Source organism: Phoca vitulina, unplaced genomic scaffold (assembly GCF_004348235.1).
Source record: "Phoca vitulina isolate PV1807 unplaced genomic scaffold, GSC_HSeal_1.0 scaffold34, whole genome shotgun sequence".
Taxonomy (NCBI): Eukaryota; Metazoa; Chordata; class Mammalia; order Carnivora; family Phocidae; genus Phoca; species Phoca vitulina.
Genome location: NW_022589737.1, coordinates 18,523,647 through 18,544,745, shown reverse-complemented (window position 1 = coordinate 18,544,745; position 21,099 = coordinate 18,523,647). Strand labels below are relative to the sequence as shown.

At 38.1% G+C, this 21,099-nt stretch overlaps 1 protein-coding gene across 1 annotated transcript in view; it reads left to right on the top strand.

Moving 5' to 3' along the window:
* DEUP1 (deuterosome assembly protein 1) overlaps positions 1 to 19,982 on the top strand; it is a 202,557-nt gene extending 182,575 nt beyond the window's left edge. The window contains exons 13-16 of the mRNA XM_032426313.1: positions 532 to 555; positions 3,669 to 3,865; positions 9,996 to 10,110; positions 18,998 to 19,982. Of these exons, the coding sequence (XP_032282204.1) occupies positions 532 to 555; positions 3,669 to 3,865; positions 9,996 to 10,110; positions 18,998 to 19,174 (513 nt within the window). The 3' untranslated portion in view covers positions 19,175 to 19,982. The remainder of the gene's footprint in view (positions 1 to 531; positions 556 to 3,668; positions 3,866 to 9,995; positions 10,111 to 18,997) is intronic.
* Positions 19,983 to 21,099: the final 1,117 nt, after the last annotated feature.

The following is a 21,099-nucleotide window of genomic DNA, read 5'->3' as shown; positions in this document are numbered from 1 at the left end:
CATAAAATGGAATGCCACTGATGAATGGCCCTCAGTGTGATGCCTTATTAAAATAGTATTTAATCGCATACACTTTATGTAGGATTGTAATTCATATAGAAAGTTGACTTTATAATTGCTCCCTTTTACTTTTTGTACGTGAAGGTTTGGCATTGACTTTGATAATTTAAATAGTCAAGCCACTCCCCAAAGTGAAAGATCTCAAGTGTCTATTGAATTAAAAAAAGAGCAAATATAACTCGTTGTTCTTTAAGAGTATGCAATCTATTATGTGACTTATCTAGCATTCATTATTTGAAAGATTTCACATTAAAGAAAACTCTTATCTGTTATGTGTTAAAATCCCATGAGATAGTTAATTCTTTCTGAAATAATTGGAATGGATAAATAAACATGGAATTAAAGAATGGGCACTGAAATTTTACCTCAAGCAATAAGAAACAAAATGTTTACATCATTATTTTTAGGTTTTCTGAAATATGTGGTATTTGGATAATATTCAAACAATAATTATTTGTTTTTCCTTCCTAGACAAGCGAAATAACTGATATTAAGGTAGGTCATTTCAAAATCACTAGAACTTCGTGAATTTTCTGCTTGACTAACTTTGAAGCACCCTGCTTACTCACACTTAGGGAAAGAAAGTTTTAAAAAGGCCCTCCCCCAGAGGTAGGAGTAAGAGTGGGTCCTGCACTCGGTTATTACCCGTTGCATGCTTGGGGCTGTGGCAGCTCGCATTTTCCTCGGCAGAATCCGCTGATGAGACTAACCACCTGGTATGTAAGTTCTCCTCAGGTCTCATGAGCTGCTTAAAATAGCAACAGAAGTAGCTCTGAAGAAGATGTTTTCCTGGATTTGTGCAAGAACGATTACATAAAGACAAGTGTGAGGAGTTGACCTTTATTCTCCTCCTGGGTAGCTATTGAAAAAATCAAGTTTATCATGATAGTTTTTTGTGATTCCATATTACCTTAGACCCATAAGTATATTTAGTAAATTTTCCTTCATTTAAGAAAGGTATCATAAAATCAGACTTAATCAGAACTCAGAATTTATGGTAATTTTTAACTAATTTGCCCTTCACTATCCATAAAGTTTGCCAAATAAAATATTAACCTAAAAAATTAGTACCCTCACAAGTATCTAATCCATCCATTTACATATTAAAAATTAATATACTAACCATAAAACATGATTAAAGCTGGTCCTTCTGTAGAAATACTTTCTTAGCCTATTATTGTTGAATATACATGAATTTAAAAGAAAAAGTGTATATATAAAGTACTATTCAAACACCTCAGTAACTCAACTGGCCTCATGTCAAAGCATGTAGGCACTAGGAGGTTTTGCCTTTTCAAGAATGAAGCAATGGGTTAAAACTACAAACCCCTAAAATTTGGGGGAAAAATTTGGAATAATAGGCCTATAAAATAAGCCATCAGAAATACAGAGATAGAATTTAATCAGTGCCTATTTTCACATGATAACCATCTAGTGGAGGATTATTTCCTGAAATTACTAGAAAAATATTTAAAAGAAACATGAAATGAGAAAGCCCCAAAATGTTGTCAAGGAAAATAGAATATGCTTTTAAATATAAATCATGTAAATACATCACCTATGTAATTTTTTCAGGTCATGCTCACAACACTTATTTAATTATGGTGCATGTAGAAAATTATGGAGTCTTTAAAAAATTATTCCTCTCATTCTTAATTACTTTAAACCAACACTGGGCCAAAAAGAATCACAGATGAAATCTAATTTTATAGAAAAAGCTTAAATAAAGTTATAACTGAGCAGCAGACCATCAAGAATTATATATTTTGATGAATAGATTATTTTTTTTAGGAGTAAAATTTTGGATCTTTTCCATGACCTTTCTTGGCCAGATCTGCTCAAATGAGTATTTTCCTTATGAAGGGCAAAATTTTATAAGACCACCTCCTTTATATGTATTGCAAATCTGCTCTCATTTTATAATAACCAATCCTTTCTCTTGTAGCGCATAGTACAGATTACTCTTTTATCTGCACTGGTGTATCTCAAATGAGCAAATGTGAAGGCATACTTAAAGGCAAGGGCCTACCAAGCAGAGAAATACCGTCAGAGGTCCTTCTTTTCCAAAGGGCACCTTGATACATAGCTGTATAAACACATAACCCTTCCTGTATTGTTTTGGGGGAATTTGCCCTCCTGGAGAATTTTCTTTCATTCTACAGATTCATGAGCTTCTATAACACATTAGGCAGTAAACAGAAAATGTAGTAAGCAGGCTTGGCCTTGGAAGCAAAAAAATAGAACAAATAGGTAAACATTTTTAATACCTAATATATATACATTTCTACACTTATTTGTCAATCCTGATACTAATACGATAGTATATGAATAATTTAGAACGTGCAGTTTCGTCAAAAAAAATTGTAATGACTTATGGGGTGCCTAGCCCATGAAATGTCTTCCATGTCAAAGCCTTTTATTTAGAAACTTCAAAATAGAAGTTCTAAGCCATTTTCATCTATAGTCTTAATGAGCTTTTAACCACAGAAGTTTGGAGCTTCAAAAATGATACTTTATCCATGTTACGCTTTTTGTGCTAGAAGCGTATTGTTAGAAGTATTGTTGAATCAGCAACTACATGACTCATAGATACCTACATCATAGGACCAGAAAGGACTATGTAGACTCATTTAAAGCATTTTCATGAGTTTTCTTGTGAGAATATATCCTGTTTTTTAAAACTTTGCGAGAAGAAAAGTTTAGATTCTCCCTAAGAAACTTCTTAGAGCATTTAATTCAAAAAGCATCAGAAATTTTTGTTCTTGCTCTAAACCACTCATTTTGTGATTTAAACATGTTTCACATTCTCTTCTTAAGACACATTAAAAATTGGGTGGCACATACCAGATAGTAAAACTTCATCATGGAGCCACACTCCTCAAAACTGTGGTACTGGCACCATCTCAGCTGTGAGATCTTTAGAATGGTCCAGAAGCAGACTCTTTAGAATGGTCCAGAAGCAGACTCTTTAGAATGGTCCGGAAGCAGACTCTTTAGAATGGTCCAGAAGCAGACTCTTTAAAATGGTCCAGAAGCAGACTCTTTAGAATGGTCCAGAAGCAGACTCTTTAAAATGGTCCAGAAGCAGACTCTTTAAAATGGTCCAGAAGCAGACTCTTTAAAATGGTCCAGAAGCAGACTCTAGTCTATATGGATTTTGTATATAATTTGTTGCGTCACCCAACAGTGGGGAATCAGTATATGATTTTCTATAATGACGTGTTATTGTCCTCAGAGAAAAAGTCTTTCAAAATTGAAATGTATGTTAATTCTGGTTCCGTTATTAACACCAGAAGGCATACCCTATAAACATGAAAACTCTTTAATCCAGCCGATCTGTTCTAGATACAGAGAATGCTAATGCGTACGTGAGCACGGACACTAGTGTATGCATTGCTTTTCTTGTGAAGTGTTCAGTGGCACCTGTCACTGAGTATCTGTATTGTGAGGAGGTGAGAGCGGGAAGGGGCTTTAGGAGGTACACAGGAGTAGAGCTGTATCTTTGGACTCCAGTGGAAGACCCCTTCCAACAGACATGTCTAAATGCACAGAAAATATGCATCACTTATAAGGAACAGTTTTTCAGTGATTTTTTTTTTATTCTCTAGAGTATGGACTTTACTAACAGAGAACATTCAAGGCATACATCTATTAACAAACTGGAATATGAGAATGAAAGGCTCCGAAATGATCTTGCAAAACTTCATGCCAATGGCAAATCAGCATGGGCTAACCAAAATGCCTATGAGGAAATGGGACTGTACACCTATCAAAACCAAATAAAAATGGAAAAACATGAAGATAGGTATGTTAACTCCCTTATATGAGGACACAAATGTATGCACATTTAATAGAAATGTATTTTGAAACAATTCAAAATAGAATTTTATAAACTTGCTCTTCAGTTGTTTAAATTTTATTTTACAGTGAGAATGCGTAGTATAGACCTGTTGTTTTATATGAAATTCTGTGCTATCGATAGCTTTCGAAATCTAACAGGGAAATGGGTAGTGTTAGAGTGAATTTTCGTCACTTCAGACCCTTCTTAGACACTGATGTGGCAACAGAATATACAAGCAAATATTTTTTAATGTCATAAGAAAAACTAGATTTTCATATGTTACATATATTGTTCAAAGTAGAAATATAGGACAATGTCACTTCCGAGTTAACTTCAAAACACAGTCTTTATACCGACGCTCCTGCAGCAGCCACAAAGCGGTGGTCACTTCCTCGGGGAAGAATTGGGCAAGGGGTGAGAGGTTTCCTCTGAGTGAAGAGAGGCATGTGGAGAATTAATATCTGCTATCCACATGATCCCCTTTTAAAGTGTCTTAGTTCAAAATTTAAGTAAATATGTCAACTCTAAAATCAGACTAATTTATTCAACTTTAATAAAATATTTATGGAATCAAATCTGTCTCTGGAGACTTTTCACTCTTTTTCAAGACTTGGAAAATTCTCAGCAAAATAAACAAGTTTCTTTTCTAGCAGGACAGCTCTGAGTCATTAATATGCTAATGTACCTTGTGAGGTTCAAGAAGGGATGTGGTGTGCAACACTCCTCAAACTTATTCAATATCAGATTTATTGACATTTCGTGGTGCCGCGAAATGGTAAATTGATAGGACCCAACTTCAGTACAACTTTTGCTCAAGAACTCATAATACTTAGCAGGAAAGCCTTGCATACTGTTTTCATATAACGTAATATTTACAACCTTGGGAAATTTACTTAACCTTTGTGATCCTCAATTTCCCATTGATAAATAGGGATAATAATTACAAGGTTTTTTTGTGAGAATTAGAGAAGAACACATAGTTCCATGTAAACCACATATTTCCATAAATGTTAGCTATTCTTACTGATATTATTATTACTAACAAAATTTTTAGCATTTATAATAATATGAATACTTCTTCAACAACTCACAGTGCCTAAAAAGTCGGTGTTGATGGCCAAATGGCTGAATCTGACATTTCCTCAGAGATAGTCCTGTGGAGGAGGGGTGATGCCAGGCTCATCTTTATAACTAAGCATGCCCAGTTCTACAGGCGGCTGAATCTGTAAATCCATGGGACATACCAAAAAATATGTCTGTTCAACATTCTTGCGGATGTCGTGTGTGTCTCTCCTACCTGTATCACCTCAGCCCTGTGTTAGAGGATATGTTCTAACCCGATGCAAGAAACAGCCAGCATTCAAAAGTGCTAAATTAATAACCTTTCTTCAAGTAGTTCAGGAAGGAAATGAGGGCAGGCTGGCTGCTACCCTAAAAAACAACTGATGGGAGCATTCTGGCCGGGGCTGGGGGGGTGGGGTGCGGATGGAACAGGTCACTGAGGCAGAGCCATGGGCCAGCCCTCCGGTGAATGTGCTCATGCCTGCTGGCCAGTAGAACCGAAAATCTGTCCAAAACGGGGCTCATTTTGATTGTGGCATAGAAGTATTTTTCCTAATATAGAATAAACCCTTCTCAAAGTGCTTCCCTACTCTACAGATTTATTTCTCCGTGGGTCAAATCACGAACCCATGTATACGGTTTTTTCCTTGTCAAGAGAAAAGCAGGCCCCTAAAGATATGATAAAGGGTCTTCCCGTGGATGTTAGTCAGGACTGGCCTGTACTGAGCCCCCATTAGGGGCAGAACATTGTTTCCTATTCTTGCTTGTTGGGAATAACTTTGAAAGCCTTAAGCCTTAGATGAAGGTACCAGGAGTTGTTATTTAAAAGGCAGTTACTCTGCCTTTTATTATTTTTAAAAAGTAATTTTATTGTTTGGATTGCCCCCTCTTTTCTTTGTTGGGCGGCACAGAATGTGTTAAAAGCACCTAACAAAAACAAGACCGTAGGGGACACAGAAAGCAACACAAGAGGTAAAATGCTCAGCAGGAGATTATCTTAATAAGCAGTTTGGACTACTATCCCCGCTGCAGAGCCTTGTGTCCTGCCAGTCTCATCTGCTGAAAGTTTCATTAAATTTGTTTTAATGCCTTGTCTGATTTCAGTGTTCTCCAGTGACCTGATTTTTAAAAGAAACAGCATTTCAAATGTTCTGAATAAATTATTACCATGTAGAACCCGCTATGGGGAAAGTGTTGTTGAGTTGCAAGGACAGCGGGCTCAGCAGTGGAGGGCTGTAAAGTACATGTCTATTAATTTTAGCAAGTGAAAAATGAAATGTTCCTTCTTTCCCTCGCACAGCTCAGTGAAGCCAAATAGTAAAAGCTATATATATTCATTAGGCATAAAAATCATCGGAAAATACGGAGTCATATTTACATAGCAATGGCTAATGCAGTGAGGTCTCATTAAACTATTTTAGAAAGGAGAAAGCTTTTAGGTAAAATTATATGAAGACAGTGTTCCACAAACATGTTTTTTAAGATTTTATTTATTTGTCAGAGAGAGAGAGCACAAGCAGGGGGAGTGGCAGGCAGAGGGAGAAGCAGGACCCCAACTGCTTCTGGGGATCATGACCTGAGCCGAAGGCAGACGCTTTAACAGACTGAGCCACCCAGGTGCCCCCCACAAAATTTTCGAGTCTAACTTTTAGCCACTTCCTCCTTTTAGCTGAGGAAGATTCGCATAATACATTTTTATTTTTAAATTTTATTTAAATTCTATTAATTAACATATAGTGTATTATTAGTTTCAGAGGCAGAGTTCAGGGGTTCATCAGTTGCATACAACACCCAGTGCTCATCACATCACATGCCCTCCCCAACGCGCATCACCCAGTTACCCCATCCCTCCACCCACCACCCCTCGCGCAACCCTCAGTTTATTTCCTATGGTTAAGAGTCTCTTATGGTTTGTCTCCCTCTCTGATTTCGTCTTATTTTCTTTTTCCCTCCCTTCCCCTGTGATCCTCTGTTTTGTTTTTTAAATTCCAATATGAGTGAAATCATATGATAATTGTCTTTCTCTGATTAACTTATTTCACATAATACATTTTTAAATAATCTTTTATCCACTCGGAAGTAAACCAATTTTTGTTGTTGTTTCATTCCTATTAGAAGTAATAAGTTCTTCATGCTCATCCACTTAAAATGCAAAGCATTTTAGGATATTCCAACAGATTTGCTTTCCGATAAGAAAGTTATTCAGCACTTAAAAAAAAATTATGAGTAAGACGTAATTGAATTTGGTGAGAATGTATTGAATATTTTTAAAGTTTTTAAAAGTTAGAGTTTTGAAGTTTAAGGATAATTTACAAGCTAATTTGGAATAGTGGTATCCAGAGCAATTAAATTTTAATGACAACTCAATTTTATAATAAATGGGGTTTCATCTCTATATATGATACATACGTAAAAGTCAATGTATGGTTTTAAAGGTTACATCATGTACTGGAGAGAGCTTAGTGATCACAGATATTAATCATTAAAATTGCTTCAAATCTAGTTTAATAAATAAAAAGATTCTAATACTAAGAAAACCACAAAGTCGGTAGGTTTGTCATAACTACTCTCACAGAATCCCTCGTCAAGGAATGAATAGTCATCTAGAAGCAAAAAAAGTAAGTTGAGAAAATTTTGTACCAAGGTGTTACCGAATAAGGAGCAAAACATAGCAGGCTAAAGAGTTGTGGGCCAGGGAGAATGAGGAGTTCATAGACCAGGGAGCATCACATGGAGTGTTAGAAGGTGAGGCTGGAGCAGGCAAATTAGCACTTGTGAAAGGATCCTGTTCCATGCTGAGGACATTATCTTGTAGCCCAGGGAAAATTAACAGAGGGCCAGGAATGGACGTACAGTCAGACAACTCTGAAAACTGCAGACAATTGACTCCAAGGTCTCAAGGGGGCAGAGTTCTGCTCCCAGCAACAACTGGGTCCTGCCCTCCTGGCCGAAGTAGGCAGAGGCCTTGGACGAGGGCCTGTGGAAAAGCTAACTGAAAAGACCAGCTTGTGAGAAGGAAATAAAAGCCTTTGGAAATAACCTTTAAGATAGCTTTTAAATTGATAGACTGAGCATTTTTTGCAAGGTGGTTTTATGAAGTATTTGAATAGCTGCATTCTAGAAGAAGAACTTTTCAGATATAAAGACGATTTAAAGCAAAAGGATTTTACTCCATAATGGAGTCTTCCCTTTCAATCTTTACATTTTATGACTCTTACAGTAAAAAGCATGTTCATATATAAGTTTTAAGAATTAACACAACTGTATCGATACATCCAAAGCAAAATGGATAGTTGAAATAATTCTGTAGAAAATTCAGGACAAATAATACTTTCCCTGAAATCTTTGTATAATTGAGATTACAAGGAGATATATATTTCTTGAGTCCCTTCTATAATTATCTTATGTTTTCCCACTGTGCTTTGAAGTATAGGTGGTAGCCTCACTCAGGTTAAAAGGTTTAGCTGGAGACTCTATGCACATGTACTCTGCAATTGTTGCAATTCTATCTGAATTGTGGGATGTTTCATCTTAACGTGCACATCATAAACCATGTTATTTCAGTTTAATTTGCTGTTCTGTTTCCCTGGTAATTATGGTTTGGAAGAACGGATTTAAAAAAAGATATATTTCAAGATAAGTAAAAATGGAAAACATGTTGTGTTTGTTTTTATGTCCTAATTTACAGATGTCTCACTTAACTTTTATTGTTATTTGTATGCATCACTTTGAAAATGTTTACATAATAGGAAACAAGCCTGTACAGATAGATAGTCTTTGGATAAGAACAGAGAACAATAATGTGAATTTTTTGGAGCTGCGTGAAATTAAAATATGAAGGCTTTGAAAATGGTAAATCAATACCTGTGGAGAATTTGAATAATCAGTAAAAATGAATAAATAATTTTAAGTTGAAGGGATTCTTATGTTTTCGTGGGCTTTGATGATTTTGATTAAATTTCAACCCCAATTTCATGAATTAATGTTCAGAAAGACATTTATTTAGTCCCAAATAGCTCATCCTGTTAGGACGTTTTTATATAAAATTTTACTGGAAATTGGTTCGGGTTTTTGTTTTGTTATTCATTTGTTTAGTCAGCATACCAAAATTTAAAATCTCACTGGTATTTTATTCAGTCTCATCTTCTACCTTATATTTTAGCACACACAACCAATTCTGTACTATACCTTTCATCCCAACTGTGGAGTTCAATTCTCCCAACAACCCATTTTTTATCAATGAAAAAATTAAAGTCACAGAAAGATACAGTTTCCTGCTCAAGGTCAGTGTCATACAACTACTAAGTGTGGAAGAGTTTAGCAGATGATATAAATTGAAGAAATGTTACAAATTTTTTTTTTAAAGATTTTATTTATTTGAGAGAGAGTGAGAGAGAAAATGCATGAGCAGGAGGAGGGGCAGAGGAAGAAGCAGGCTTCCCGCGAAGCAGGGAGCCCGATGCGAGGCTCGATCCCATAACCCTGGGATCATGACCTAAGCCGAAGGCAGATGCTTAACCTACTGAGCCACCTAGGCGCCCCAAAATGTTACAAATTATTAAGCCCTATAGGAATTAGAATTATTGTACAAGGACTTGTTCTAGCATAAAAAAAAAAAGAAGCATAATTCTTTTAAGAAAGGCAGCAAGGTTAAGTGAAATAGAGAATACAAAAAGAGGATTATTTAGAATTGTCAAGGGCAGCAGTGTGAGCTGTTTTGAGATTCTTCCCAAATTGGTATCATGTTATTTAATTAAATGGCAAAGAGACCTGAAAGTAAAACACAGAAAGGGATACAATATAGGCAATAAGAGTAGAAGAATATTTTTAACAACTACCAAGTTTCCTGTTCACTTTAATCATTAGAAATGACTCATCTGGAAGATGATTTTCAAAGAGACACCGAGATAAGAAGCCCAGAGCTTTTGTCCTGCTTCCCCCCTTGTTAGACAACAGAGAAATTTAAATCCTTAGCTGCATGAACAAGCCGTGTCCTTGGTAGCGGTAAACGAGGACCATCCTTCTCTCCTAGACTTAGCCAAGATCGTGAGCCAAACCGAAGTGTGACGCCTCCACTACCACCTTTGCCATTTCAGACCAAAGAAATGACAAGTCCCCTGGCTAGTGACGACGAAGTGTTCCCACTGGTGAGTTGCTAGTTGTTGGTTAATTTTTTCCTTGAGGGAGGGATTACTCTTACACTGATACCTATATACTGATGTACACAGAGTGGTTAAAAATATATATATATATTGCTCCTTGGATAGGACTCCAAGGTGGGTCTGTGGGTCATTTGGCCCTGCCTTTCCATAGAAGGAAAAGAGATCCATAATGTTGCACGAAGTATTTCAATCTATGGCTATTCACTTCCAGTGCAGGCCGGAATTATTGGTGATGCTTTTTAAAAATCCAAGTGCTTAGGACTCATCCCTAGACACTCCGTGAGCCCTCAGTGATCTGCCTATTTTAGAGAGCTACAAGTGATATTTTATGCCTGTTTAAAAAAAAAAAAAAACAACTTTTTTATTCACTCTGACATACATACAGAAATATGTGCAGATCAGAACTGGACAGCGGGATGAATTATCACAAAGGGAGCATCAGGTAACTAGCACGCAGGTAATAAGCAGAACGTTGGTGGCACTCTGGAAGTACCTCTCACATCCCCTTCCAGTCACTTCTTCCACTTGCTCCCAAGGTAACCACTATCCTGACCTTTAATGTCATGAATTAGTTGCGGCCATTTGTAAATTTTATGTAAATGGTATCATACTATATGTGTTCTTTGTGTCTGGCTTCTTTTGCTCAACATTATTTCTGAGGTTCACCATCCACATTGTTTTATATGGCTGTAGTTGGTCCATTTTTCTTCTCTATAGTATTCCATAGTATGAGACTACAATTTATCCATTTTACTGTTGGCAGGCATTTGACTTATTTCCTGCTTGAGAATATTACAAATAATACTGTTAAACACATTCTTACATGTGTCTTTTGGTGCACATGTGTACACATTTCCATTGGGTATATTCCCAAGAGTGGAATTGCTAGGTCATGGGATATGCACAGGGTCAGCTTTAGGCGGTAATGCCAAACTGTGTTCCTAACTGTTTGAGCCAGTTAACACCCCAAGAAGAGTGTTCTTCTTGTTATATATTCTTTCCAACACTTGGTATTATTGGTCTTTTAATTTTAGCTTTCCTGGTCAGTGTGTAGTAACTTCCTGTTGTGGTCTTAATTATGTATCTGGTGAATAAAGCTGAGCAACTTTTCATGTATTTATTGGCCGTTTTCATATTCTCCTTTGTAAAGTGTCTGTTCAATTTCCTTGCCTAACTTTCTATTGGATTGTCTTTATTCTCATCTATTTGTAGGAGTTCTTTATATATTCTGGATATAAGCCCTTTGTTGATTATGTATATGGCAAATATCTTCTCCCACTCTTACTTGCCTCCTCACTTAATAGTATCTTTTGGTAACCAGAAGTTCCTAATTTTAATACAGTCAAACTTACGAATCTTTTTCTCTATAGTTAACATTTTTGGTATCCTATTTAAAACTTGGCCTGTCCCAAAGTTATGAAAATATTATCCTATGTTATCTTCTAGAACCTTTGGCTCTTTACCTTTCATATTTACATTTACACCTGGAATCAATTTTTGCGTATGGTGCAAGGTAGTATTCTCAAACCGTTTTCCCATGAAAATATTCAGTTGAATTTGCACATGTGTTCCAGTCCTGTAGATTCTATTGAATTTTTTATATACAGAATCAAAATAATGACGGTTTGTTTTCTACTTTCATATCTTTGTACCTTTTTATTTTCTTTTTCTTGCTTTATTATCCTAAGGCCTCCTATAAATGTTGAGTAAGAGAAGTGGTATAAGCAGTATCCTTCTCACATTCTTAATTGCAAAGAGAAAGCTTTCAATATTCCACCATTGTGTCTGATATTTACTATAGGTATTTTGTAGATTCCTTTGAAAAGATTAAGGAAATTCCCTTTTATCCCTGATTGCTAACTTTGCTCATTAATTAATATGGAATTTTATCAGATGCTTTTACTGCTTCTTTTGAAACGACCAAAAGAAAAGAAAATAAATGACCACATAATTTTTCTCTTTTGCTTGGTTAATGTGATGTTTTTTCTTGTTAACTCAACTTTGAATTCTTGGAATAAACTCCACTTGATAACTGCATTTGATCTGTTCATATTGGCTTAGAATTTTTGCTTTGTGTTCACTAGAGAAATTAGCCTGTAATGTTCCTTTGCTGTCCTTGTCAAGCTTTGGTATCAGATTATGCTGACCTCATAAAACAGGTGGGAAAGTTTCTTAATTTCATATTCTTCTGTTTCTTCATTTTCCTTGACTCTCTGCATTGGTTTCTATGCATAAAAGCGCCACCTCTCCCTGTCTTAAGAAAGTGGTCTCATGTAGGTTAATTTCAGTCTTACATTTTTCAGTTCTTAAATTTTCATTTGATTCTTTTTTACATTTTCCAGTTCTGTGCTGAAATTTTCTGCCTTATGATTTAATTTCTTGAACATAATAATCACAGGGTTTCTTAAAGTAGATGTCTACCTCAGAAAGTAAGTAGTATTACTCTTAGCAATTGCTTTCACTTGTATTCAAAGTATATTATGCAATTTTCAGCACCTCTCCATGATATACTAATATTGGATACAAATTATAAACAATGACAACAACAGAAAATGTTTAAACTGGATGGGGTATCCCATGAGTACTTTTCTGTTTTTCTGAATTCTATCACCTTCTTTTGGTAGAGACTGGAAGTAAGATTTAAGCTGTTGTGGAAGGAGAAGACTTAAAACCATTAACTTTTGAAGTGTTAGAGATCTCTAAAGCCTTGAAATGCTCTTTTGTGTTCATCTCAACATAAAATGCCAGAATTATTTGAACAGAATAAAATTTCATACCGATAAAGTAACTGAAATAAACTTCCTTATTTAAGCTATGGGAACCGCTAAGGGGATTTAGCAAATTCTGTATCAACAAAATTTGGATCTTTAAGGACTCCGAAGTAAGCATATACTCCAGTGAAACCAAACATGATGAATTGTTAAATGCCATATGGTTCTAATGTCAGATGATTTTAGCATTTTAGGATCATTAGTCTCTGCTCAAATATCACCTCATCCAAGGGGCCTGAGCAACCAACCTACAGTAGCATCTCCCTCTCTTTTCCCTGACCCCTTGTCCTGGTTTTTATTTTGTTCATAGCACTTCACCATAAAACATTTTATGTCTGCCTGTGTGTTTGCCTCCCTCCTCCAGAATTTAAACTCCATGAAAGTAGGGACATTTTCTGTCTTTGTTTACTGTTGTAACCCCAGCACCTAAAACAGTGTGTAGCACTAGTAGGCACATAAAAAGCATATGAGAGTATCTGTTGTAATAACTTAATAAACACTGGGCTTCCTTCTATCTCTAAAATTCTGTGTCACTCCTTTGAGGAAGTTCATAGCCCCAGAGTCGCCAGGAAAGAAAATTCTCTACTGTTTTTCGTCTGGGCATGGGGAACTTAATCTGTGATGTTCCCTGAAAGACATGGCCTAGTCCACTGTTCTGGGTCCAGTAGTTTCCCCCCATGTCTGCATTTTAACTTCTACAACAATACTGTTCCTTCTAAGACCACCAGCAACCTTCTACTTGTTAATTAAATATGCTTTTAAGAACTCGTCTTCCTTAATCATTTTTTCTTCAAACTCTTGTGTTCTCTGGCTTCTATGACCCTATTCTCCACTGATTTTCCTGCTGCCTTTCTGGTTACTTTTTCCCAGTATGCTTCCAACCTTCTCTCTCCTATACCCGTCCTTTAAATATTAATGTTCGTCATTCAGTCATAAAATAAACATGTACTGTAAGCACCCAGCTTATGGCAGGTTCTGTTCTAAACACATCCTTGATGGGACAGACAAATCTATAGTCTGGTGAAAGAGAGGAATCCCCCCCCCCCCAGTTGGATGAACGGATTAACAAATAGTGTTACAGACACAAAATGGAATACTATTCAGCCATGAAAAGGAGTGAAGTAGTGATACATGCTACAATGTGGTGGATGAACCCCCAAAAGACTGCTAAGTGAAAGCAATTAGCCACAAAAGGTCATATATTTTATGATTCCACCTATAAGAAGTGCTGAGAATAGGTAAATCATAGAAACAGGATGCAGACTGGTGGTTACCAGGGGCAGCGCAGGGAGCAGGGAATGGAGATCACTGGCTTCGTGGGTTCAGTTTCCTTTCAGGATGATGAAACTATTTTAGAACCAGATAGAGATGGTGGTTGCATAACATTGTGAATGTACTAAATGCCACTGAATGGTTCATTTTAAAATGGTTTTATTTGATGTGCATTTTACCTCAAAAAAGGGGGGGGAATTAATGACTGGAAACAAATGAATATATAAAAAATATCAAATAGTGATAAATTGAATGACAAAAAGAAAAGCCAGTGATGTGATAGGAAGTGATGGGAGTGTGAGGGATTACTTTCGGTTGAGTGGCCTGGAAAATGAGGAGGGGACCCTGAGGAGACCTAAATTATGTTGAGACCTAAATTAACAACAACAAAAAATGATCCACAGATCTGGAGGAAGAGGGCTTCAGGCAGATGGAGCCCCTGGTGCAAATCTGTAAGGCAGGAACAAGTTTGGTAAGTTCAAGAACCAGTCAGGTAGGGGATGGTGGAAAGGTCTGGAGCCTAGGAAGAGAGAGAGGATGGAATGAAATGGGGACAGAGAAGTAATCAGAGGAAGACCAGATCTGTAGAGACTATAGTCCAAGGGAAGGAATTTGAGTTTTGTTTTTAAAGTATCTTTTAGGAAGACCCGTTTGATTGCCAAATAAATAATAGAGGGGCAAAGGTAGAAGTGCGGAGAACAATTTTTGGGCTATTTCAGTAGTCAAGGCAAGAGATGATGATGCTGGCTTGGTAGCGGTGGAAATAGAGCAGCATGTGGGATCCGAAATGTTGTGGAGAACAGACCAGACTGACAGTGGGTTGGCTCTGGGGAGTGAGGGAAAGAGAGGACTCAGAGATGAGTCCTAGGATGTTGGCCCTGAGCATTGGGTGGATGCTAGCACCACATTCTGACATGAAAGACTAGGGGAAGGAGCAGGGTTAGAGGAGAAAATCATGATTTCTAGATTGGGCACTTAATTCAAAAATGTTTATTAGACATGCAAATGGGGATATCACATAGGTGTTAGGATATGTGACTCTGGGATTCAAGGAAGAGATCAGAGCTGGAAACAAAATATGGGAGTAATCAGCATGTGGCTGATATTTAAATCTATAGGACTGGATGAGAATACTTGGAAGGGTATAAATAGGGAAACTGTCCTAAGACAAAGCCTCAGACCATAACATTTAGTGGTCCAATGGGAATCTTCAAAGAGAGGAGGAAAGATTGATGGCGAAGGAGGTGGGACCCATGAGTAACGAGGTTCATTTGCAGAAACAGCCATCGAGAAGATATGAAGGAATAGAATCCATGGTATAGGTAGAAGTAAGAGTCTCTGAAACAGAGTATGGCCTAAAATATGGCTACAGGTGCAAAAGGTGTGGAGAGATGAGGGAGCTCCCTCCCGAGAAAGAAGCAAGGCCACCAGGTAATGAGTGAGAAAGTGAATATGCCAGAGAAGTGCAATAGAACGGTCAGGAGGTGTTACCATCTTACATTTGAGGTCATGGACTTTAAGTGAAAGCAGTCCCCACAGTAATACAATTCGTCCTCCGTCCGCCTGCCTGAGGATGCAGCTGCTCAGGTGCGGGCATGGCTCAGGCAGTTTATTTAGGCCTGGGTTTTGCCGAGTACCTAGGACAGAGACAGGATACAGGGAAGTGGGGGGGGGGGTGGAGACAAATTGCTGAATGGTTATAACGATGGATCTGGAATATAAGCAGAGTTAGAAGGGAATGAGTGGCGTGAGAAAGTGGGAATACTAGACTAAGCTGGAAGGATAATAGATGGGTTGCTGAAAATCTTGATTAATAAATAAAGCAGTTATCATTGCTGACAATGTCGAGAGCATGAACATGGGAGTGTGTGCCTGAAATGAAGTTCTCTCCAAGATTCCATTTTTGAATTGCCTTTATTTGCATGTCTTAGATGATTTCAATCAGACTCACAGCTTTAATTATCTATAACTTTAAAATATCTCTGATCCAGACCTACCTTTTGAGATCTGGACTGATGATATATCCCATTTTCTATATGACAATCTGTTTGAGTCCCAAGTCACCCCTAATTCAGCATTATTTAAAATCAAATGCACTTTCTTCATTCATATGTTAATCAAAAAATTTTGATTTTTAAACAAAAAATTTTGTTTAAAATGTACTCTGTGCCAAAATCTGTGCTAGAACCTGGGGAATCGAAAATAAATAAGACCTTACCCCTAATGGGCCCCTTTTACTGTTTTATTTTTTCTCAATAAATGGCACTGATGTCACCCAGTCATCACTCAAGCCAGAAGTTAGGAAGTCGTCCATCTGCGATCAAGTTTCCTAGAATCTGAGATGGAGATTCTTATGAAAGTGATTTATTGAAGGTAGTATTCTCGGCAGAAGGAGAGTCAGGGAAGCAGTCTAGGGGAAGGGAGAAAAGCTAAACAAGGATGAAGTCTCAGCTAGAGATTAGCTTGGCCTGGTCTCACCAGGAGCTTGGAGCATGTACTGCAGGACAGAGTCGGTTCCCCTGGAGACAAGAAGTCTGGCGTTTTGTGCCCCGCGTCAATCAGTCCTTGCCCCTGAGAGGAGAGGGAATGGGCTGAGGGGAATACTGCAACTTCTCAGATGAGGCAGGAGGCTCCAGCCCAGCCGAGGGCAGGTCTCCAGAGAACCAACACCCACAGTAGCTGGAGGATAGCTGCACCAGCCCGGTGAAGGGAATCCCCATAGGGCACCATCAGCATCCGCTACAGTCCACCTCTTGAACCACTCAGATCCATGTTCTCTTCCTGCGGTTCATTCCCTTCAGGCCTATCTTCTCCAAGCTTCTGGCTGGCCATAATTTCTGGGAAAGCTTATAAGAGGAGGGTTAGTGCAACAAAACACAGGCCTTGATACTGCAACTGGTCTCAAGGACTTGACTGCTAGTCATCATCTCATCACCCATTCTAGGCTCCCATGCCCTTGTCAGGATGTGGTTTGCCATTTACAGTTAAAACTGGGCACGAGGGTATTTAAAGAAACCTCAGTGGCTCACCTGAATCTCAGACATATTCCTTACCGCCTCCATATGTAGCAGTAGTCTTTGTGATGATTAGGGCCAGGTACCTCTGCCGGGGTAGTACCTCTTTTCTGAGCCTCTGATCTGTTGGCACAAAGAGCCCAAGGTGGCTGGGTACCAGCCAATGCTTTAAGTTTAGTGAAACTCTTATAGGTCTCTTGATGGAGGCATTTCCCTCTCTGAGACCCACCACCTGTACATCAACAGAGCCTCAAGATACAAAGACAGAAGGTACAGATTCTCCAAGTGGGTCACCAGAAGTGATAGAGAGTGGGGCCATTCCTCCATCCTCCCTTTTGTTCTCAGATTCGTGGATTCTACCTGTAGAATCTACACAGTAGTATATAATAGCCATTGGTTGAAAGTCTATACCATATCCTGAAAACGGTACCCCATCCTCACAGGATATAATTTCCCAGCTGACGATGCCCCAGCCCTGCCTTCAAGAGGTCTATCAGGCTAGCATCGTCTAGATGGTGCTGTATGCAGGAAGACCAGTGAATACCATGGTCATGCCCCACTGCCATACTCCTCTTCTGTAAATTAGGTTCCTTTACTATTAATCAGGATCCCACGTCAGTAAATCGGTTTCTCTGTGAGCTCTCAGGGAGTGATCAAGGCCAAGGCCCTTCGGGCAGGAAAGGCAAACCCATAGAATACATGTCAGTGCTAGTAAGGATAAAACATGGCCCTTTCCAAGGTGTAAGGGACCTGGTGTAAACTGACTGCCACCAAGGGGCTGGCTGGTCTCGTTGAGGGATGGTGCCGTATCAGGAACTCCTCAGCTGTGGTCTCTATTGCAAGCAGATGAGACACTCAACAGCAACGGTTAGCTAACTTAACCTTGGTGAAAGGGAGACCGTGCCGTTGAACCCATCTGTAATTTCCACTGGAGTGGCCGAGGACAGAGCTTGATCCAGTCGTCCTACCCACCTCGTAGATGCTCTGCCTCCGTTCCTGCATTGCATTCGTGCATTGTGAAGAGTATACAGTTTTCTGCTACAGATGGTGTGGCCTTGCTCCAGAATCTCAAGGGCCTTCAATGCAACTTGCCTAGTAAATTCGCCAGAGGCTGCACAAGGCAATTTTTTTCTATCAGAGATTCCTCTAGTATGAGATCTGCTAAGTCATCTGGCATAAATTAGGACTTCACAGGTCACAAACAGTTAAATGAGCAAGCACTTCCATATTAGCACGAAGTGTGTAACTGGGCGCTTACCACTGAGGCTTTGTCGGCTCTAATTGGACAAACGAGCTACATTCCAGCATCAGGGCCCTCCCCATGAGGAAGCCGCTCGAAGCCCGAGATGCATCATGATGCCAGCCCTCCTCACCTGGCCAACTCCAGACAGCAATTAGCTCCCTTTTTCAGCCAATCCTTAATTGTTTTTTTCCTATTAAGCTTTCTTTGCTCAAGTCTACTATAATCTTCACTTTAGCTTTTTGGAGTTGCCTATTCTCAGATGAATACCTTTGGTTTTACAAATTAGTCGAGTATGTTTTAGGCAAGTCCCATGGTAATTTTGTTGTCCCTGCTTTTGCAGTTGGACATGGTAATATTCATTTCTGGAGCTTTCGAATATAATGGTGCTGTGATGTTTTCGTTCCTTGAGGATTTCACGAGCAGTCACTGTATTACAACAGCAGAGAGAGTTCAGCCTGGATTATTTCATTAAGAATTGCGCTGTCTGACCATGCCAGGGATGAAGCATGCCTGGAAACAGGAAGGTTTAGAAGGCTTTGTGTTCCTCATCTAACATTTCTTTCTCTCTTTAGTCTCCCCCAGATATAGTCTTCCCAGCCTCTTTGGCTGCACAGCATTTCCTTCTGGAGGAAGAGAAGCGAGCAAAAGAATTTGAGAAACTTCTAAATACACATATTGATGAACTGCAAAGACATACAGAATTTACTCTTAATAAATACACCAAGCTAAAACAAAATAGACACATATGAGCTTTTAAACTCTTTTATTTGCTTCCCTCACCCCAAGAAAAAAAGCTCTGGCAAAATATTTACAAAGCTGAATAATGAAACTGAGAAATTTTGTTCTTTTTTCTTAAGTAAATCATTTCTGTTAGGCAGCTAGAAAATAGTAAGTATTTTGTTCGATAAAGCTGTTTGTATTTCTACATTTACATAGTAAATTGTTTGGCTATAGAGTTACGATAAAATAAACGTGACTACTCCAAAAGAGATTCGTTTCCCAGTCTAAGGAATATTGTGGAATTAAATATGGGTTTTTTTCCCCCACTTGAATCATGTACACTGAAAACCCATTTCCTCTGTAACAGCACAAAATGAGGGAAAGGGAATGCTGCATTCCAAATATCAACGCATCAAGTGCAGCTCAGTTGTTCTAGGTTTGAAAACTCAAGGATTTTTAAAAATGAAAAGACATTATTCTGAGCTATGTCAGCATCCTAAAATGTCTTTTAGAAAAAAAGTATAGCTTTACTGGTTCCGCGTTCATCCTTGTAATGTCTCTGTTTTAACACAGTAAGACATGGAACGTGCTGTTTACATACTTAACATATATGTGCCAGGCAGAGATTAATGCTTTCCTGTTAGCACTAATTACTTCATGGACATGAACAAGATCAAGAAGATACGAAACATTACTGTTGTGACATTCCTCTTTGTAATATCTCTGTTTTTAATACAGTAAAGGAATACGAAATTCTGTGGACTGAAAACATAAATGCCAAATCTGTATACAACAGTACTAGCATGGTAGTAGACAATAAAATTCAAGTTACAAACATATAAGCATGATAATCCATTCTTCTTTCTTTAAAAATGACATTTATATAAAGATTATGAAAAATCCCTCTATAGTTACTCAAGGTAAGTCCTACAGCTTTTATAGTTTTCTTTTTCCCTTTGGAAAGACTGAATCTCAACATACTGAAAGATGAAGTCAAGATGTCTATAGATAACAAGTGTCATTGTCCTGTGAAAAATGCAGAGCCCTGTTCCCTTTAGGTGATGGGACTGTGTAGATCTGTACAGCTCTTGCTATTTGCAGAAAGCCTTCACATAGCAATACTCATTTCAACTCAAAACAAGCCTGTGAAATCAGCAAGGTTAGAATCCTTATTCCTGGGAATCCAGCTGTTAAGAAACTTCCAGAATCAGGGTAATCAATGGAATCCGAGATGCCTGGCTTCTAATTACTGGCTCCAACTCTTACTACCTCCCAGTATCACCTTTTGTAAGCAAACAGATGGTGAACAAGGCTTATCCACAGAAGCCCTGTTTCATGACAAAACATGTGAGGGGTACAAAACCTTCAGTGTACCCAAAAAATCTATATGAGGAAAATAACAAAAGTTATGGTGCTTTAAAATTATTTGGTAATTTCTAGCCTGGATACAAAATATTTTTCAGTGTTATCTTTAGAGGATGGGCAGAAAAAGTATATGTTAGGAAAAGGGCATTCCATAAACAATTCTAAAATCTTTGTATCTGTAATGCAAATGCAAACAATGCAAAAGCTTAAATACACATGTCTTTATAATCCCCTAAATCTGAATGCCACTTCATTCTCTTCAGGGTGGAGACATGATAAAAATTGTGTGCTGAAATAAAGATCTAGCTATAGTGTTCTTAGAACTTAGCAGAGTCAAGAGAGCATGAACTTGGAGCACGTCCAGGACTAACAGGGAATCTGCTCCTCTGGATTATTATTTCAAGTCCCTAAGCAAACTTCTTTTAAATCACTAGTTCAGCATTGCACTTAATACCGGCTTTCTTAAAACAGTAGTTTTCAGTACTTTTTTTTTTTTTTTTTTTTTTTGCTTAACAGCAGGATTCATTGTTCAAAAGGAATCAAATGCTAAAGCCCAACATAAATATAATCAAAATAAAAAGCAAGCCAG